Below are 19839 nucleotides of genomic sequence, written 5' to 3' on the forward strand. Positions count from 1 at the left end.
GTGGCCCTGATCAGGGGACTAAGCAGATGCTACACCTTGACCTGCAGGGTGACCTGCAGGCTATGGAGGGAAGGAGCGTCTTACACCTCCTTTGATAGAGAGGTATCTCCACCTCAACACCTTTAAACCTAATAAAGCTGTCTTTAATGTCCAGATGTTCCAGCGATGAGTATTAGGCAAAGGTGATGATGTCAGCCACAGATCTGTTTTGGCAGAAGGTGAATTTCAGTGGGTTGAGTTTGTCTGGCAGGCTGGAGTTAATAAGTGTCACATGCAACATCTCGAAGTACTTCATGATGACTCTGATTCCAGCACTCCCTCTGAAAAGAGTGGGGCCCTGTATCCTGCACTCACTTTATACTCAACAGGGCTCCTTTTAAGTTTGCTGAGTTCTATTTCTAGGTAGAGGACTCTAGAGATTCACCATCAACTGCTCCTCAATTCTAAACGGCCATTCTTAATTCCTTAACTATGTCCCAGAAACATCTCGACATCTATCCTGAGATGATCCCCAAGGATTTTCCATGTTTCAAAAAGGCCATATTCTTCCAAACCCCAACAAGAAATTCTTTAGCTTCTCTGAAAGGACAATCCTCTCATCCCAGGATTAACCTAGTGAATCTCTTCTGGACTGACACCAGTACCAGTATATCTTTTCTAAAATGATGTAACCGTAACTGTGCAGAGTACTCCAGGATTGGCCTCATCAGTATCTTGTACAACTGTAACAATACTTCAGCTTTCTGATCCAAAATAACCTTGCAATAAAGACTAATATGCCATTTGTCTTACTGACTATTTGTTGCATTTGTTCGCTAACTTCTTGGATTTCTGGACAAGAACATCTAGATCCTTATATACTGTGCTCATCTTCAGTCTGCCTTCTTTTAGATAATAACCTGCCTTTTGATTCATCCTACCAAACACTTTCCCACATTAAATTTCATTTGCTAAGTTTTCACCCATTCAAACATTTGCAGAATTCTGATATTCTCATCACAACAAGGCTTCCAATCTATTTTCATATCATCAGCAAATATGGATACCTTGCACTCTGTTCTTTCTCTAAGTAATTACTCAAATTGTAAATAATTGACAACCAAAAGTTGATCATAAGAACATAAGGCATATAGCAAAATTAGGCCATTCAGCCCATTGAGTCTGCTGCACCTTTTGATTATGGTTGATTTATTATTCCCTCTTAACTCCATTCTTCTACCTTCTCCCTGTAACATTTAGCACCCTTATTAATCAAGGACCAATCAGCCTACACTTTAAATGTACCTAATCTGGAGGAGCTGAGCACCATAATAGGCAGTCATGAAATAACACACTTTGATGTCTTGCCAATCATCATGGGAGACTTCAGCCAGGTTAGTTGAAGAAATCTCTAACCACTTATGACCAACATGTTACCAGCAGAACCAGAAGGGTCAGCACAATGGATCATTGTTACACCACCATCAAGAATGCTTACCATGCCATCCTACACCCGCACTTTGGCAAGTCTGAGATCCTTGCTGTATTTCTACCCTTGACATATAGGCAGAGACTGAGGACTACACTACCAATGGTGAATGTATGGTCAAGGGAGGTGCAGGAGCATTTACAGGATTGCCTAGAGTTGGTCGACTGGACCATATTCACAGATTCATCTTCGGATCTGTGTGAATATTCAATAGCCATCACCAACTTCATCAAGACCTGTGTGGATGAATGTATGCCTTCTACAATATACCGAGTTTGATCAAACCGGACACCCTGGACAAACCAGGAGATTCACAGACTGCTGAGGGCTAGCTTTGTGTCACTCAAAACCACAATTCATAATCAGAATCAGAATCAGGTTTAATATCACTGGCATATGTTGTGAAATTTGTTAACTTTATGGTAGCAGTACAGTGAAATACATGATAAATAAATATAGAGAAATAAACTGAGTTGCATTATGTATATATATGTCTATTAAATAGTTAAATTAAGCAGTGCAAAGAAGCAAAAATAAAAAGTAGTGAGCTAGTGTTTGTGGATTCAAAGCCCATTTAGAAAACAGATGGCAGAGGGGAAGAAGCTGTTCCTGAATCACTGAGTATGTGTCTTCAGGCTTCTGTACCGTCCCGCTGACTGTAACAATGAAAAGAACAGAAGTCCTGGGTGCTGGGGATCCTTAATGATGAACACTGCCTTCCTAAGGCACTGCTCCTTGAAGATGTCTTGGAATCTTTGGATTAATCTTAATACCCATGATAGGGCTGACTAATTTTACAAGTTTCTGCAACTTATTTCAATCTTTTGCAGTAATTCCTCCCAATACTATTCAGGGATGCAGCCTGTCAGAATGCTCTCCACGGTACATTTGTAGAAGTTTTCAAGTGTTTTAGTTGACAAACCAAATCTCCTCAAACTCCTAAAGAAATATAGCTGCTTCAAGGAACAATCCTACAAGGAGTCCAAGTATGGCCTATGGAATACCATTGCAAGAACAAAAAAGTAATTCCATTTGAAGTTAGAGACACAGTTAGATGTATGACAGCTGTGGTTGGGTTTGCATGCTGTTTCCTATAATGCAAAACTTAACTGCATAAATGGTAGTGATGGTTCACTCCTTCACTCAATGCATTTTATGCATGTTTTAAAAGCAAGAATAGCAGTAAGCCCATGTGAATCCCTATAGCATCTGGGTGATCCTGGGATCTCTGTCTCAGTGGTCATCGTCAGAACATCCTTCAAGGGGGTGAACTCTCACAAGGCTGTCAAGCTTGATAGTATACCTGGCAGGCTACTGAAAATCAGTGCTGGCCAAATGGCTGGAATGTTCAAGCACATCTTCAGTCTCTCATTGCTGCAATTAAAGGTTCCCACCTGCTTCAAAAGGACATCAATCACTTTGGTGCATAAGAAGAGCAGAGTAAGTTGCCTTAAGGACTATCGTCCAGTAGCACTCACATCTACTGTGATTAAGTGCTTTGAGAGGCCGGTCGTGGCCAGAATTAACTTACTGCCTGAGCAAAGACTTAGACCCACCACAATTGGCTTAGTGCCGCAAGTCTACAACAGGCAATCTCATTGGCTCTCCACTCAGCTTTGAAGTACCAAGACACAGCAAAACATATGTCAGGCTATGGTTTTATCGATTACCACTTAGCAACCAACTCTGTCATCCATTCATTACTAATCAGCAAGCTTCAAAATCTGGGCATCTGTACCTCCCCCTGCAACGGGATCCTCCTTTTTCTTTTTGGGAACCCACAGTCATTGCGGGTCAGTAATAACATCTCCTCCTCACTGACCATCAACGCAGGCACACTTCAAGGATGTGTGCTTAGCCCATTGCTCTGAATATGCGGCTAGACACTGCTCAAGTGCCATCTATAAACCTGCTGATGACACTACTGTTGCCAAATCTCACATGGCAACAGGGAGGTGTACAGGAGTGAGATTGATCTGCGGGTTGAGTGGTGTCGCAACAACAATCTCTCACTCAATGTCAGCTCCAAGTTAATTGATTGTGGACTTCAGGAAGGGGAAGTGAGGGGAACACACACTGTCCTCGTTGAGGGGGCAGCAGTGGAAAGAGTAAGTATTTTCAAGTTCTTGGGCATCAACATCTCAGAAGATCTATCCTAGGCCTAAAACACAAATGCAATCATAAACAAGACACAGCAGTGGCTCTGCTTCATTAGGAGTTTGAGCAGATTTGTTTTGTCACCAAATACTCTTGTAGATTTCTACAGAAGCACGGTGGAGAACATTCTGACTGGTTGCCTCACAGCCTGATAGGGAACCTCTAACGGTCTGTATTGTAAGAGGCTATGGAGGGTTATCGACTCAGTCAGCTCTATCACAGGCACAACACTCTCCCACCATTGAGGACATCCTCAAGAGGTGGTGGCTCAAGGAGGTGCCACCCATAGTTAAAAATCCCTGTCATCCAGAGCACGCCCTCTTCTCATCACTACCATCAGGGAGGAGGTATAGGAGCCTGTAGACTCACACTCAATACTTCAGAAACACATACTTCCCCTTTCCTATCAGATATCTGACCAGTCTGTGAACTCACGAACATTACTTCATTATTCCCGCTTTGTACTATTTATTTTATGTAACATAGCAACTTCTATGTCTCGCACTGTACTGCTGCCACAAAACAACAAATTTCACAATTTACATCAGCAACAATAAATCTGATTCTGATTCTTACTTCTCCATTACTACTGCTCCAGCATCATTTTCCAGTGGTCCAGTGTCCATTCTTGCCTTTCTTCTATATGGAAAAAAACTTCTGGCATCCTCTTTTATATTATTAGTAAACTTACTTCTGTATTTCATCTTTTCTCCCTTTTTTTAAGATACCTTTTGTTGGTTTTTAAAACCTCCCCAATCCTCTAGCTTCCCATGGCTTTGCAAAATTTTACACCCTCTCTCTTGCTTTTATGTTGTTTTTAACTTCCCTTGTCAGCTACAGCCACCTCATTGTCCTTTTAGAATGCTTCTCCTTTGAGTCTTCCAAATTATTCCTAGAAACTCCTGACATTGCTGCTCCACCTTCATCCCTGCTCGGGTCTCCTTCCAATCAACTTTGGCCAGCTGCTCTCTCATGCCTCTGTAGTTACCTTTGTCCCAGTGGATATACTACCTTTGTCCCATTGGATATACTATTCCTGTCTGAAAAAGACCTATTGATTCCAACTCGCTATCTGCTATGTAATAATAAAGCAAAGAAAGCCCAGCAGCGTCTCTACTTTCTGCAAAGGCTGAGGAGAGTCCATCTCCCACCCCCCATCCTCATCTCATTCTACAGGGGTTGTATTGAGAGCATCCTGAGCAGCTGCATCACTGCCTGGTTCGGGAATTGCACCGTCTCAGATCACAAGACCCTGCAGTGGATAGTGAGGTCAGCTGAGAAGATCATCGGGGTCTCTCTTCACATCTTTACAGATATTTACACCACAAGCTGCATCCGCAAAGCAAACAGCATTATGAAGGACCCCACGCACTCCTCATACAAACTCTTCTCTCTCCTGCCATCTGGGAAAAGGCACTGAAGCATTTGGGCTTTAACGACCAGACTATGTAACAGTTTCTTTCCCCAAGCCATCAGACTCCTCAATACCCAGTCTGGACTGACACCAACTTACTGCCCTCTACTGTGTCTATTGTCTTGTTTATTATTTATTGTAATGTCTGCACTGTTTTGTGCACTTTATGCTGTCCTGGGTAGGTCTGTAGTCTAGTGTAGTTTTTTGTGTTGTTTTACATAGTTCAATGTAGTTTTGTATTGTTTCATGTCGCACCATGGTCCTGAAAAACATTGTCTCGTTTTTACTGTGTATTGTAGCAGCAGTTATGGTCGAATTGACGATAAAAAGTGACTTGAATTGACTTGACTTAATTAATGCTCTATTCATGATCATTATTGGTCCAATTACAGTCAGTAACCTTGAACACTACATTTTAACAACACAATGACTACTTTGATCATGTGGCACTAAAATTGAATTTTTTTTTTGCTCTAATTGTGTTTTTTCTTTAAAAAATTGTGTACTGTTTATGCTTCTTTATGGTTTCTTGTGGATACTGTTCATATGAAGCTGTCCCTGTGGTGCTGCTGCATGTAAGATTTTCATTGCATATGTGTATACATGTGCATATAATAATCAATTCAACTTTGACTTTAATAATGTTCCTCTTGTCTTTAATTTTCCCATTGCAAATCCTGCACCAACATTTGTTTTCTCCTTCTTCTTCAGCTACTCTACTAGTCTGGTGGTCTTCAAATATCTGTGAATGGTTTATTTCCAGGACAAAATATATTCATCTTTGGGAGAGGTAACCAAAGTAACTTCCTGAATGTCACATAATCATATATCACACAATCAAACCTACGGCAATAACTATAATAAGGGTTGACCACAAAGTGACATTAATTATAAGCCTTCTTCTTCACAGCCATGAAGTTCAGAAGCAGAAAATCTTTTATTTATTTATTTAAAGATGCAGTGTGGAGTAGGCCCTTCCGTGTCGCTCCAACAACACCCCACAAACCAGATTAACCTTAACCTAATCATAGGGCAATTTACAATAACTAATTACTCTACCTGGTATATCTTCGGACTATGGGAGGAAACCAAAGGACCTGAAGAAAACCCACATATTCCACGGGGAGGAAGTGCAGATACTCCTGACGTAATAGTGCTGGAATTGACCAATGAACTCCGAAATGCCCTGTGCTGTAATAGCATGGCGCAAACCTCTGCGCTATCGTGACACCCATTACTTAGTGGTTTTTTTGTGCTTCAAGGAATATGAGGATCTATAGCTCCCTCTGAAATGACTGAGTTAATCACATTGTGGTGGGTCTGATGGATGGAGCAGACAGAGAAATGACATTTTTCCTTCCCCAAAAGGCAGAAGTGAAACAATATAAGTTCTTAGGATAATTTGACAGCTACTTTTATTTCAAAATTGTTTAGGTATTTGGCAAACTAAATCCAAAGTTGGCTGGATAATAGGAGCCAAGACGTAGTGGTCAAGGGGTGCTTTTCCAACTGGAAGCTTGTTACCAGTGGTATAGTACAGAGATCAGTGGTGGGACCTTTGCTTTTTTTCACATACTGTATAAATGACATGATGAGATTTTAGGTAGACTGATTAGCAAGTTTACTGACAGCACAAACATTTGTGGAGTAGTAGATAGCAAAGAAGGTTGTGAAAGAATACAAAGGAAAGTGGTGGTGAATAGAATTTAATCCAGGCAAGTGTGAGTAATGCATTTTAGGATGTCAAACACAGGATCCATACAGTAAATGGGAGAGAACTTAGTAATATTGATGTACAGAGGGTTCTTGCGGTGCAAATTCATAGCCCCCTGAAAAAGGCAACACAGGTGCATAGAGGATCGAGGAAAGCATTTGGCATGCTCACCTTTATAGGCCAAGGCAGTGAGGATAAAAGTTGGATGTCACTGGAACTTTACACCAGAATTTTTATAATATAGGATAAACTACCAGAGTATTTTCTCTGGAATGTAGATGCCTAAACCAGAGGACATAGGTTTAAGGTGAGAAGGGAAGAATTTAAAGGGAACCTGAGGGGCAAGTATTTAACAGAACAATGGTGTTTAGATGCAATGAGCTGCTAGGGGAAGCACTGGAGGCAGATACCATTAGAATATTTAAAAGATATTTGGATAGTTACTTCTTTAGGAAAGCTACAAATGGATAAAAGTCAACACGAAGCACTAAAGGGACCATTTTCATGCTGCATACTTCATGACTCATTATGACTATTTCAATTTAAATTCCTTAACCACTTGTGAGATTTGAACTTCGTTCCCTGGATTACTAGTCCTTTCCTCAGGATACTAGTCACCCACTAACATGACAACAATGATTTTGTACCTCTGGGCTGTGACATGATGGATTCTACATCAGCAAAGGTTGGCACATCACACAGTGAATAAACTAGCTAGGAAATACTATAATTCAATGGTTGTATTCTGTCCTATAGTATTCTGGCACTGAATGTTGGGTAAGCTTCCAGATAAATGATGTGCAGAGTGGGCTGCCTATTTGAGCCCTCTGGTGGATGGACAGAACATTATGGAAACGGCTTGATAATCCTCAATTTATATTGTTATGTAAATACAGTGAAAAATAGATTTCATCATTTTAATGAACCTCCAACTGAAGATAGTTTGATCCATCATTAAAGGACCGTAGGCTTTGGGTCACTGAAGATATATAACAAGGCAATTCATACAATTTACTCCTATAAATGAAACTAATCTAGTAAAGTTTCATATTATTTGATTTACAAGAATTAATGAATAACAAGATGATTTACTGTATTAGATTTCACCGGCAAGCAAAAAATTCTTGATAGTAACAATGCTTACTTTTATTTTTTTCTTCAGTTCTTTTATTTTATTCTTACGTTCCAACTTTTGGTTACATTTTTCTCTCCACTTTGCCAGTTTTGGAGGAAGCAGCCGATCCAGCACTTTATTGTCTTCGACTTTCATTAGGATGACTGTGTCTGGGAACAAGCTATTATTTCCAAGGTATTCAACTTCATCTGCTGTGCTTGGGAAACCATCAAGCACAAACCCCTTGGATCTGAAAATATAATGCTCACCTATAACCATAAGATCTACTGTAGTATGTGCATTCTCTGGAATAAGTTTTCATAACTTGTGTATTCACATTGTAATTTTATTTACAACGTTAAATTCTTTATTAATTATTTACCTGTTAACTGCTAATGCTCCAGATATACTGTGCAACTTTGTAATGATGGAGAATGATTTTGCATGCACACTGCACCAAAACACTAGTATAATTTCAGGAATAATATCTTGATTTTCAGGGTTCACAGTCACAGAGTGGATCTGATATTGTAATAGTAATCCATAAACCAGAACTAATGAGTTCAAATCCAACTGAAGCATTTGGAGATTTTAAATTCAATTAATTAAATAAGTGTGACATCTAAAAAATAGTGGTAACTGGATATGGCAGCCATGTAAAAATTAACTTGTCCATATATTCTTTAGGGCTTAAATCTGCCTCCCTTATCCAGTTTGCTCTATACATCATTTCAGACTCTTCAATGCAATCTGCCCTCAAATACAGCCGACAAATCACCAACCTTGGGCCTTGTGACTGAGATCTGTATTACGTGAACAATTAAATAAAATAACCTAAAAAAATAAAATAATTAAATAAAATAAATACAGATACAATTCATGCTGGACAAATTCTGTTCCTTATAACTGAATAAATAATTGTGTCTTTTTTTGCCTCAAGTGTTCTACAAAACATGCAGAAGTATTTCCATCTGTGGGACAGATGAAATCGTTTGATGTACAGAAAATCTCTTTAGTTTTTAAAGCCATATTCCATGAGGTTTGATTATTCCATGGTACGGTACTGTTGATTTTGGTAAGTGTCCAGACTTCATAAATTAGCAACTGAAATTGATTTGACCCTAGGGTCATTGTAATATGGCCTATCAATTTCCCTGTTACTGAACCTCACAGCATTTTTTTATATATTACTGGTTGCCATATTAGGATTTAAACATGTAGTGTGGGAATAAAGTCATATGGAGCTTACGTCAAACATTGAAAGGCTTTCCCTTCCTTGAAGAACGTTACTGAAACAGTGATAATCTGGCAAATTAGTGATTTTTTATGCCATCACACAAACTAGCTGATTTATCGAATTCAATACCCTAACTAAGTGGGATTTGAAATGTTAATCTGTGTAAACCCATATAGTTCATACCTTGTAAAAATGTACAAGGGAACTACAAACTAAGAACAAATAATTAGTCACAGATAAAATTAAACAAATTAGTATTCCATGAGCGTTTCAGTATAGATATGTATAATCATCTGACAAACTCTATTTCTGTATATACAGTTATCACCGATGTTACAAAGATGAGAGACATGGAAATCACAGTTAATAAATCATTGAAGATTTTAAAATATTTTCAAGAGTCCTTTGCAAATGCAAGTAAGCATTTAAACTGCAAAATAAAAATAATCCAATATTTTTCATTTTCATCTATTACAGGATTGAGAATATTTAACATCCTCATGTTTGTCCTCCATTTGTTTCCCCTTACATTGCAAGGTACTTGATGACTATACGGAGGCGTAATGGTGACTAAAGTAACACTCACTTTTGACATCAACTTCCTGGAATAAGATCCATGATAAAAGGACTATGGCATTGCCCACATTGTTCAAAAAAAAACCCTGAAACATCTCACAATGGTGGCTATTTCATGTTAGACACTATGCATTATCTAAACAGAGAAGGGTCAAAGAAGAGAACACATTTCTATATTTTTCAAATTGGGCTCAAGTTTTCCTTAATTTTTCCTTTGTACACATATTTAAATTTGCCTGTCAGTTTACAGAATATTACACAGTTGATGCAGTCTATATCTAAAGTTTAGGCTGAGTAGTGCTGTTTACTTAACAGCTAGAAACTGAAAATGCATTTACCAAGGAATGAAATGCAGAAGTGCAATCCAGTACTTTTCTACTTCTGTGCAAAACACTCATCATATTATATATGCTTTTGGAGCAAATTAAACCATATTTTCCTGGAAATTACTATCTTGGAGACTCCCAGAATAGCTTTCATAGTTTATTAAATTTAAACAATCTCCCTCAAAAGATAAATGACAGGTCAGCTTTTTTAAACTAAACTCGAATTCAATACCTACAACTATAAGGGATGCAGACTCAGTTGACACTTCTAAGTGCCAGCTCAAACCTACTTATTTAACCTTACTTTAAATATCATCTTTTTGTCTTTTGTTTTCATGTTTTATTTTTTATTTTATTTTCATATTTGTACTTTATCCTATTGTAAAGCTCCTTGAACTACATCATTTGTGTGAAAAGTGCTCTACAAATAACATTATTATTATTGTTGTCATTATAGTGTGGCTCACTAATGTTCTTGCATTTATCCTTTGAACCTTTAAAACCTGGCACAAACTGGTACCAATTCAAGCCTATCCACCGATCTCTCACCTCTATGCTCCACTGAAGTCTATGGTTTGATACCATCCTCTTATCAATCTCCCTACCCTTGGCTATTTATCTGATTCTCAACCCAAAGTGAGCTCCATTTGAGATAACTACCAACTCCTGGGCAATCCCAACAACACTATCACCCACTACCCTTCCCAACATTCTTCACCAAGCACTTGCTTAATTAGCAACCTGATGTTATATCACTTCCCCTCAAGGTGACTGCCGACTGAACTAACTAAGCTCCATTTTTATTTTCTACAAGTTCTGAGACCCGCCTATTAGCTTTACAATCACCCCCCTCCCCTAAATGTTGTCTTGATCTGACTTTCATCTTATTCAGCAGATTTTCATTTGTAAAAAAATGCAGTGCTCATTCAATAGTGTCCAAGCTTGCAAATTTTGTTCTAATGAATTTGAATTAATGTATAAACTCTTAACATCCAAAGTAAATTAAACTCACTTAAATGGCTCTTCATTCCACCATTTTGGAATTAAATTATCAAGCACATCTGGTGGCAATGGTTCATCTTCCATCAAAAATAATTTGATGGCCTCCTCTTCAGGAGTGAATTCCACTTCTTCTTCCTGAAAAATAATACAAAAATTGTGATCAGTAAAACAATTTCGAACAAGCTTTCAGAAGCCAAGCGAAGAGCTCTAAACAACTCATTAATAAAGTGATATGCTCAAGAATATAAGACACATAAACAGACATCAGACAATAGTCACTTGCACCATCCAACATGATTATGGCAGATGCAGTTTTAGTCTCAACAGCACTTTGGCACTGTCTACAGCAAGGCTTCCTAACCTGGGGTCCGTGGACCCCTCAGTGAATGATAGGGGTCCATGGCAAAAAGAAGGTTGGGAACACCTGGTTCTTCACATCCTCCTTCTTGTAGATATGTTCAAGTATTTGTCAATCTCTGTTTCAAATACACTTTCTTAGAAGCTTAAAGAGATTTGGCATGCCATCAAATGTTCCAACAATTTTCGACTCATGTACTGTTGGAAGTATTCTGACTAATTGCATCATGGCCTGGTATGGCAATTCCAACACAGAAGTGCAAGAATAGCAGAGAACAGTGAACACAGTCTATCATTGGCACATTCCTTATCACCACTGACAACATCTAGAGGAGGCACTGCCTTAAGAAGGTGGCATCCATTATCCAAGGTCACCACCATTCAAGTCATTCCCTCTTCTTGCTGCTACTGTCAGGCAGGAGATACTAAACCAGAAACCCCACACCATCAGGTTCAGGAAGAGCTACTTTTCTACAACCATCAGGTCAATAAATTGACCTGTCCAACCCTAACCCTACCTTAACACTACAGACCACCTCTTGCTCTACTATCCACATATCCCCAATTGTGTCTTTTTTTCTTTTCACTGTCTTGTATAATTTTATGTTTTTTTGTGTCATCTGAACCATGTACTCATGATGACACTGGAAGCTTGTTTTGCATTGTAATGCACCTAACTGCACTTGCGCATATGACAATAAACTTAACTTGGCTTAATTTGAATATATTCAATAACTCCATCTCCAAAGCTCTCTAGAGTAGAAAATTCCAAAGAATTGCGACTCTGAGAGAAGAAATTCTTCCACATCCTGTCTGCCATTGGCAACCATTTATTCTAAAATGATGTCTCTTAATTTTATATACCTCATCTTGGGAAAACATCCTCTTAGCTTCCACCCTGTAAATCTCCTTTAGAATTTTATATGTTTCCATATCATTCCTTCATCCTAGGAATCAATTACTTAACCTTATCTGCACTGCCTCAAATATTTATCCAATGAAGCTTTTCCCCATGTTCCATTGCACCATAACTCTTCGTTTAAATGGAAACCATCTTGATTTTGAAAGTTATGACTTCTTGAGCTTCCATCACATTTCACACATTGACTCGGGTAAAATAAATTCTCCTCCTTTCTCCCTCTGGATTTTAAAAAAAATTATCTTAAATTTATATCCTCTGACCATTGAATTATCCTTTTTCTATCCATGCAGTCAAAACTCTGATGAAGGTTTCTATAATTCTCATCATAATATGCTCTAAATTTACAATTGCAACAAACTTAGTTCCTCAAACTATCAAAACACTCATCTTTCCTATTATTCGATTACTGAGCAATCAATACCATAGTCTAACACAGGTCCAACCAGTAACATTCCAGATCATTGCAATTTTAATGATATTTTTGTCCGTCAGAGTCTGTCCTTTTCCACAGGAGTTTACAATATTTCAGAGTTTCCAATTATAGTGTCCTCTATATCATCTCTATAAATACAAAAGACACCAGCTTGCCCAACTTATCCATGTTACTGGTCTCTCATCTCCAATAGCATCCCAGAAAATCATTATTACATCTTTTCAGGTTTTGATCTCCTTCCTAAAATGCGATGCCCAGCAAAGAACATAATTTCCAACTACAACCTAACAAATAAAGAAATGAACAGCAGGAGATAGGAAGTTCCTCTTAAAAATCATTCCAATTTTCAATGATACTATGGCTGATCTGCGACCTAACTGCATATTATATAAATATCTCACAGAAAATGCTAGAAACATTAAAGAGGTCAGGGAGGATTTATGGAAACAGAAAAAGTTGGAAATCACCACTGAAGCTCTCCTCGCAATCAGCACTAAAACCAAATGTTGAACTCCAAAGGTGTGCTAACTCCACAGATTCTAGAAATTGATTCTGCAATGCTTATCAATGGACATCTGTGTAATATAGTGAGTAATGAAAAGAGAACATGGCAGAATTACTCAGTAAGTCAGGTAACATCAATAGAAAAAGTAGTCAAATTAATATTTCAGCTTAAATTTGTCAGATGTGGTTACACCATGTACTAAGCCATCAAGAGAATTCTAAAATATGCTTTTAAGTTGACATTGGTAAAATGTAAATTGCTATGTCCATCTATATAATCTGAGTTCTACCGTTTGCTTTTCTTCAGGTCCATTCTCAATTTTTTCAGGTTGTTTCCCTCGTTCAAGGGCTGAAATGATTGCTAAATCGGCTAGCTCATCCTCTGTTGGTTCATCATCATATTCAGCCCCAATTTTTCTTTTAGTTTTATGCATAATACGTTCTTGGAGAAGTTCAGTGAACTGAATATGAAAGATGCCCAATTTATTTGCCAACCATCTGCTGTGGGTCGTTTTACCAGATCCCCTGGCTCCAAAAACAAATAGTCTCAGTGGAGGTGCCTATTCAAGAACAAAATAAAGCAGGTTAAATGTGTGTGGGTACACCTCATCGACCACATTAGAGTATTAATAAGCTACTTGGGATCCAGTAATCAGGTATATGAAATATGATGCATGTTTCAAATATTATAATCCTCTATATTATCAAAGGTTTTGCTTTATATTACTGTGATTAGTATGTGTCATTAGGATTTATCACATCAAATAGAACAAAGACAAAATGAAATTGCTATTCAAAATAAATTTCATGAAGGCAAGTTTAGAATGACAAATTCATTTAACTCAACAGAATAATATAAGTCCACAAAGGCCATTACCTTCAGAGGTTCTTTTACATTTATGTAATCTTCGGGTCTTTTTAAAAATTTATCCCTAGCATCAGGATTAGAAAAATAGTAATATTTCTCTCGGTATCTAGCAGCACAATCTTGATCACCTGGAAGCAGAACTGCTTTTTCTTTTAAAGCCACAGGGCAGTAATGTTTACTTTCACCCATCTGCCTGCTCTTTCTCAGAGCCGCACCTTCATCCTGAAAGGAACATCAAATGATATTTAAATTTTGCAGCTGATCACATAACATAACTATTAAAATGATGTCAGTTGGGTAGTTACTGTTATTTGGAATTTTGTTAATTTATTTAAGGAGAATTTGTTCATTTTCTCCTTTAAATTCACCAAGGCATTCAGCTATGATGGAAAACAAAAACTAATACCACATCATCCTGAGCCAACCAGTAGATTAGGCCTACCCTTATTTTGAGACTTAGCCCTGGTTATAGCCACCCCAGCTGGGGCATTTATCCTGTCAAGCCTCTTAATCGAGATTTACAGGGCATTTGAGGACCCTGAGAATGTTTGGAGTCTGGAATGTACAGCCTAAGAGGGTGATGAAGATTTGTACTCTCAGTCCATTTAAGACATATTTATATTAAAACTTTAAACACAATGGCATAGAAAGCTATAGGACAAATGCTGGGAAATCGAATTAGTATAGGTACTTACTTGATGGCAAACCTGGACATGGTAACTCAAAAACCTGTGTCTGCACTGCATGCATATGGGGCAAGTCGCTCACTGCAGGAGACAGACCCAACCTCTAACCTTCTCCTGTAGCCACGATATTTATTTGGCTAGTACAGTTGAGTTTCTAGTCAATAGTGAACCCCAGGACATTGATGGTAGGGTACCTACCAATAGTAAGGTCATTCAGTGTTAAGGATATGTGATCAGACTCTTTATTGTTTGAGAAGGTCATTAGCTACCAATTTTGGGCAGAAAAGCTGCTTGCCAATTTTCAGCCCATGTCGGAATATTACTTTGCAGCATGAGGAATGGGTTGTTTCAAAGTTCAAAGCAAATTTATTATCAAAATGTACATAAGTCATCACAAACAACCTGAGATTCATCTTCTTGCAGACATACTTAATAAATCCATGATGGAATAATAATCAGACAGACAGACATACTTTATTGATCCCGAGGGAAATTGGGTTTCGTTACAGCCGCACCAACGAAGAATAGTGAAGAAATATAGCAATATAAAACCATAAATAATTAAATAATAATAAGTTAATCATGCCAAGTGGAAATAAGTCCAGGACCAGCCTATTGGCTCAGGGTGTCTGACACTCTGAGGGAGGAGTTGTAAAGTTTGATTGCCACAGGTAGGAATGACTTCCTATGACGCTCAGTGTTACATCTTGGTGGAATGGGTCTCATAACATCATAATCATAAAAGAATCAATGAAAAACTGCACCATCTGGATGTTCAACCTGTGTGAGAAAGACACCAAACAAAAAAAGAAATAATAATAAAAAATAAGCAATAAATATCAAGAAATGGGATGAAGAGTCCTTGAATAGAGTTCATAGGTTGTGGGATCATTATCATTTCAAAGGTGGAGCAGGTGAAGTTAAGTTTGGTTCAAGAGCCTGATGGTTCAGGGTTAATAACTGTTCCTGAACCTGGTGGTGTGAGTTCTGAGGCTCATTCATTCACTAAGTTGTGGATGCAATTGAACATTGTTTTATCCTGGACGGAAGGTAATTGGTGAAGCAGCCAGGGATGGTTGGGCCTAGTATATTGCTCTGAGGATGGCTGGCTTCTTCTTTTGACTGAAGTATGATTTTTAACCACTGGAGTGTTTTCCTTTTGAATTAAATTTTATCAGTGACATTTTGCATGTCACTCTCAACTTGGTTCTGCAATTTCCTTTTATTTGGGCCAGGGCTCAAATTCTGGAGCTGAGTGAAACTCAAATTAGGAATCTGTGAGTGTGTTATTAGTGATAGCTTCCACAGTGTGTTGACAATTGAGAATAAATTAACTGGACAGTAATTAGCTTGACTAGATTTGTGCTGCCTCATGTAGACATAATGTATGCATGCAATTTTCCACATTGTCAGGTAGGTGCCAATGACTATCCTGAGATTTGCAGATGCTGGAAATCCAAGTAACACACACAAAATGCTGGAGGAACTCAGCAAGCGACACAGCATCTACAGAAAAGAGTACAGTCAATGCGAAACATCGACTGTACTTTTTTCCATAGATGCTGCCTGGCCTGCTGAGTTCCTCCAGCACTTTGTGTGTGTTGCTCTGGCTTTTACTTTTACTTTGGTTGTGCTTTTACAATTCCAAAAGAAGAAAAGTCCATGTAAAAGACTAAAAATTAGGCTTAACACTATGCAGATTTAGGTTAAAATCCAAAAAATGATTAAAAAAATATAATCTGCCTGACAGAAGATCAATGCAATTATTGTTAGGAGGAAGTGTCAGAATAGTTTGTTAGTCCTGATCAGAGGACTATATTCATTGCTTTACACTAAGTCAACGAGTGTTGATAACAGTAACCTAGAATCTGAAGCTGCATGTAAAATTAGTCATCCTTGCAGAAGAAATCAAAATACAGTTGGAAAACCTTTATAGAGGTAGAAGGAGCAAACCATAGACAGGCACGTATATAATGATTTGAATTTTAAAAAACAATCTATATGTGTTCAATACTCTGTGCACAGAACCATCCATCATTAAGTCAGTCAGATATTATCAGATAATTGGTTATTGTATTATTTAGGCATAAAGAAAGCTTCTCATATCTCCTCTTCCAACAACAATACTGTACTTCAAAACAAATAAAATGTGTATATCAAATTAGTTTCCTCAGCAGATAATAAAGGCTTTTTCTTCCTTTGTGGTTTATACTGGATAAGAAAGGGGTGAGTATTTTTTCAAAAACATATACTACAATCATTATAAATTATTAAATTAAATTATTGTAAATCTGATTATTGTGTTCTTTTGGTCACATAATTAAAACTGAAATTATCTGATGCCATCATATTCAGTATGGCTCTAAACATATGAACTATAAAGAGAAAAAAATACAGTTTCTGAACATCAGTTGTAAGATAAATGCATCTCTTGCTCAATTTTGACTGTTCTTACTTCTTCTTCTAACTCCTCCTCCATCTCCTCTTCCTCTTCTGCAGCCCCTTCCTCTTCTGCTTCTTCTGCTGCTGCTTCAGCATCTTCATTTTCTTCATCTAAGTCCGCACCAGATAATTCCCAGCCACTGTACTGGTAGGGTTCTGAAAGCGTTAATATGTTAGTTAACCTTTGAAACCAAACACTTAACTGAAATACTATTCCATTTATTTGTTTTATTACTATAACATTTATTTCATTTATTTCTTGATTGCCCGGTTGTTATGGACCTGAAAACTTATTAAATCAATAGTCATCATCATTGTGTGCCATGTCATATGATGTGGGTGATCATGGTCTTCCATCTGTGGACCATTGATTGATCTTGGCAAATTTTTCTACAGCAGTAGTTTGCCATTGCTTTCTTCTAGGCAGTGTCTTTACAAGATGGGTGACCTCACCCATTATCATTACTCTTCAGAGATTATGAGCCTGGCATCAGTGGTTGCATGACCAAGACTTGTGATATGCACCAGCTGCTCATACAACATCCACCACCTTCTCCCATGGCTTCACGTGACCCTGAATGGCTGGGGGGGGGGGGTCATGGAAGGCAGGTGGCGGCTAAACAGGTGCTACACCTTGCTCAAGGATCACCTGTCGGCTAGCGGAGGGAAGGAGTGCCTCACACTCCTTTGGTAGAGACGTATTTCACCCCTCCACCCTGAAATCAATAGTAGAAATCTTTACCTGATTGTGAAGTATTTCATTTCCTAGTAATTACCATTAAGCCAACTCAAAGATTATACTAGATTATAGTTGAGAGCATTGACAACTACAGTAGAGAGGAAATGCAAATAAGGAGAAAATAAATTCATATTGAAAACACTGATATGGAAGGTGCCTTTTCAATAAGATATGCAATAGAAATAGAAAACGGATGGGAAGCAGTGCCATCAAAGTGGGTTTGGAGATCCATAGGATTATTGATTAACCTATTCAAATTACTGGTAGAAAAATCATGGTTTTCAAAACACGTCAAACAATTTTACAGTAGGTTTATCATTTTGATATAAAGGAGTATTTTTTATTCTTTCTTTCCCTTTAGCTGCCCCAAACATCATGGATTTTTGTGTGAGAATGATTATCATATGCTTGGGAGTTATGCTGATATTATCCTCTATTTGATTTTAGGCTAGTTAGCAGTGTATAGAGAAAACTTTTAAAAAATCTAAAATTTTAAACAAATTAATAGAAAATACTATTGAATAATGTCTGTGGTGTTTATGGGCCTTTAATCTATTGATAGTTCACTGTTATTCATCTCAGTAAATAACTACAAACTGAAATCAATAAGTAGGTTTTAAATAATTAATATGTAAAGATGAACTTTATTCATGGTTTATAAATGTTTTAGGAAAACTAAGACTTACAGACTCTTTTACATAATTGAATGAAACAATTGTTCATAGCGGGAATATGCTCAAATTGCTGGTGAATATTTTCTTGGTTCAGATACTTGCACAGACAGATATCAAAAGTTAAGCTAACTTCATTGTCATGCACTACACCAAAGAATTTTGATGGCTGATGCTTAGAAGAATACACGAGCTTTGGAAGAACTTAGATTTTGTATGAAGGGACCTAAGGCATTCCCATTTGAAATACGACTAATATGCTAAAAACATCGTAAGGAGTTGCAGGGCTATTTGAATACTCTGCCTACATTCAAAAAGAAAGGAAGAAATTACCAGATTTACAGAATAATTACATATGAGGAACATACCTGTAAATGGATTTAGTAATAAATGAATTAAGAACAGAAAATACTGTAAATCCTATGCAGATCAGTCAATATCAGTAGGGAGAGTACGGAGTTAATGTTTTAGCTCCAAACTCCTTTGTTGGAATTCTGATGCTGCCTAACTTGCTGACTGTTTTCAGCATTTTCTATTATTTATTTCCGATTTCCAGCACCTTCAGGTTTTAGATTTTCATTTAATAACAGATAAACTATTTTTCTCTATATTATTAAATCAGGAAATATAACAATTAAGCATTCTGAAATGTTTGAAAACTGTTTTAATAGCAGACTTTGCATCAAAAAACAAAGTTCACTTACCATTCAAAACTTCAACAGCTTCTTCAAGAAGAGCCTCTGGAGATTTGCCAGCAATCTCCAATGTTCTATTTACAGATGTTGTAAGAACTATGTTTAGTATTTTCCAGTTCTGCATGTAATCCGAGAGAACCTTGCGATAATGATCCATTTCTGGGCCTTCTGGATAACCTCCCTCAGGAACTTCAGGTAATTTGATTTCTATGTTTGATAATAATTAAGAATTTAATTTACACTTGATAATTTGCCATTTCATTATATTTCTTCAAACAATTTGCCCTTATGAACTTAGTAATAGGTTTACCAAATAACATTGTCATTAACTAATTTCTAAATTTGCATTTGAATTCTGGATGACTTTCTTCATATTACTCTTTATGAAAAGAATTATTTAAAATTCTACTGCCCATATCCTGATATGCACTAAGTCCTGTCAATCCATTACTTTGTGCTTGCTGGCCATTTACTGGTTGAGCAAAGATTCAATGGTAAAATTCCCATCCTCATT

At 37.5% G+C, this 19839-nt stretch overlaps 1 protein-coding gene across 3 annotated transcripts in view; it reads right to left on the minus strand.

Moving 5' to 3' along the window:
- ak9 (adenylate kinase 9) overlaps window positions 1–19839 on the minus strand; it is a 162248-nt gene that overhangs the window by 59292 nt on the left and 83117 nt on the right. For all 3 annotated transcript variants that reach the window (XR_012100217.1, XM_073055891.1, XM_073055892.1), the window contains exons 20-25: window positions 19335–19532; window positions 17234–17376; window positions 14102–14314; window positions 13515–13784; window positions 11019–11143; window positions 7898–8117 (exon numbers count right to left, since the gene is read on the minus strand). Coding sequence is in view for 2 of the 3 variants with exons in the window: in XM_073055891.1 (XP_072911992.1) it covers window positions 7898–8117; window positions 11019–11143; window positions 13515–13784; window positions 14102–14314; window positions 17234–17376; window positions 19335–19532 (1169 nt within the window). In the remaining variant the exon portion in view is untranslated. The remainder of the gene's footprint in view (window positions 1–7897; window positions 8118–11018; window positions 11144–13514; window positions 13785–14101; window positions 14315–17233; window positions 17377–19334; window positions 19533–19839) is intronic.

Source organism: Hemitrygon akajei, chromosome 9 (genome assembly GCF_048418815.1).
Source record: "Hemitrygon akajei chromosome 9, sHemAka1.3, whole genome shotgun sequence".
Taxonomy (NCBI): Eukaryota; Metazoa; Chordata; class Chondrichthyes; order Myliobatiformes; family Dasyatidae; genus Hemitrygon; species Hemitrygon akajei.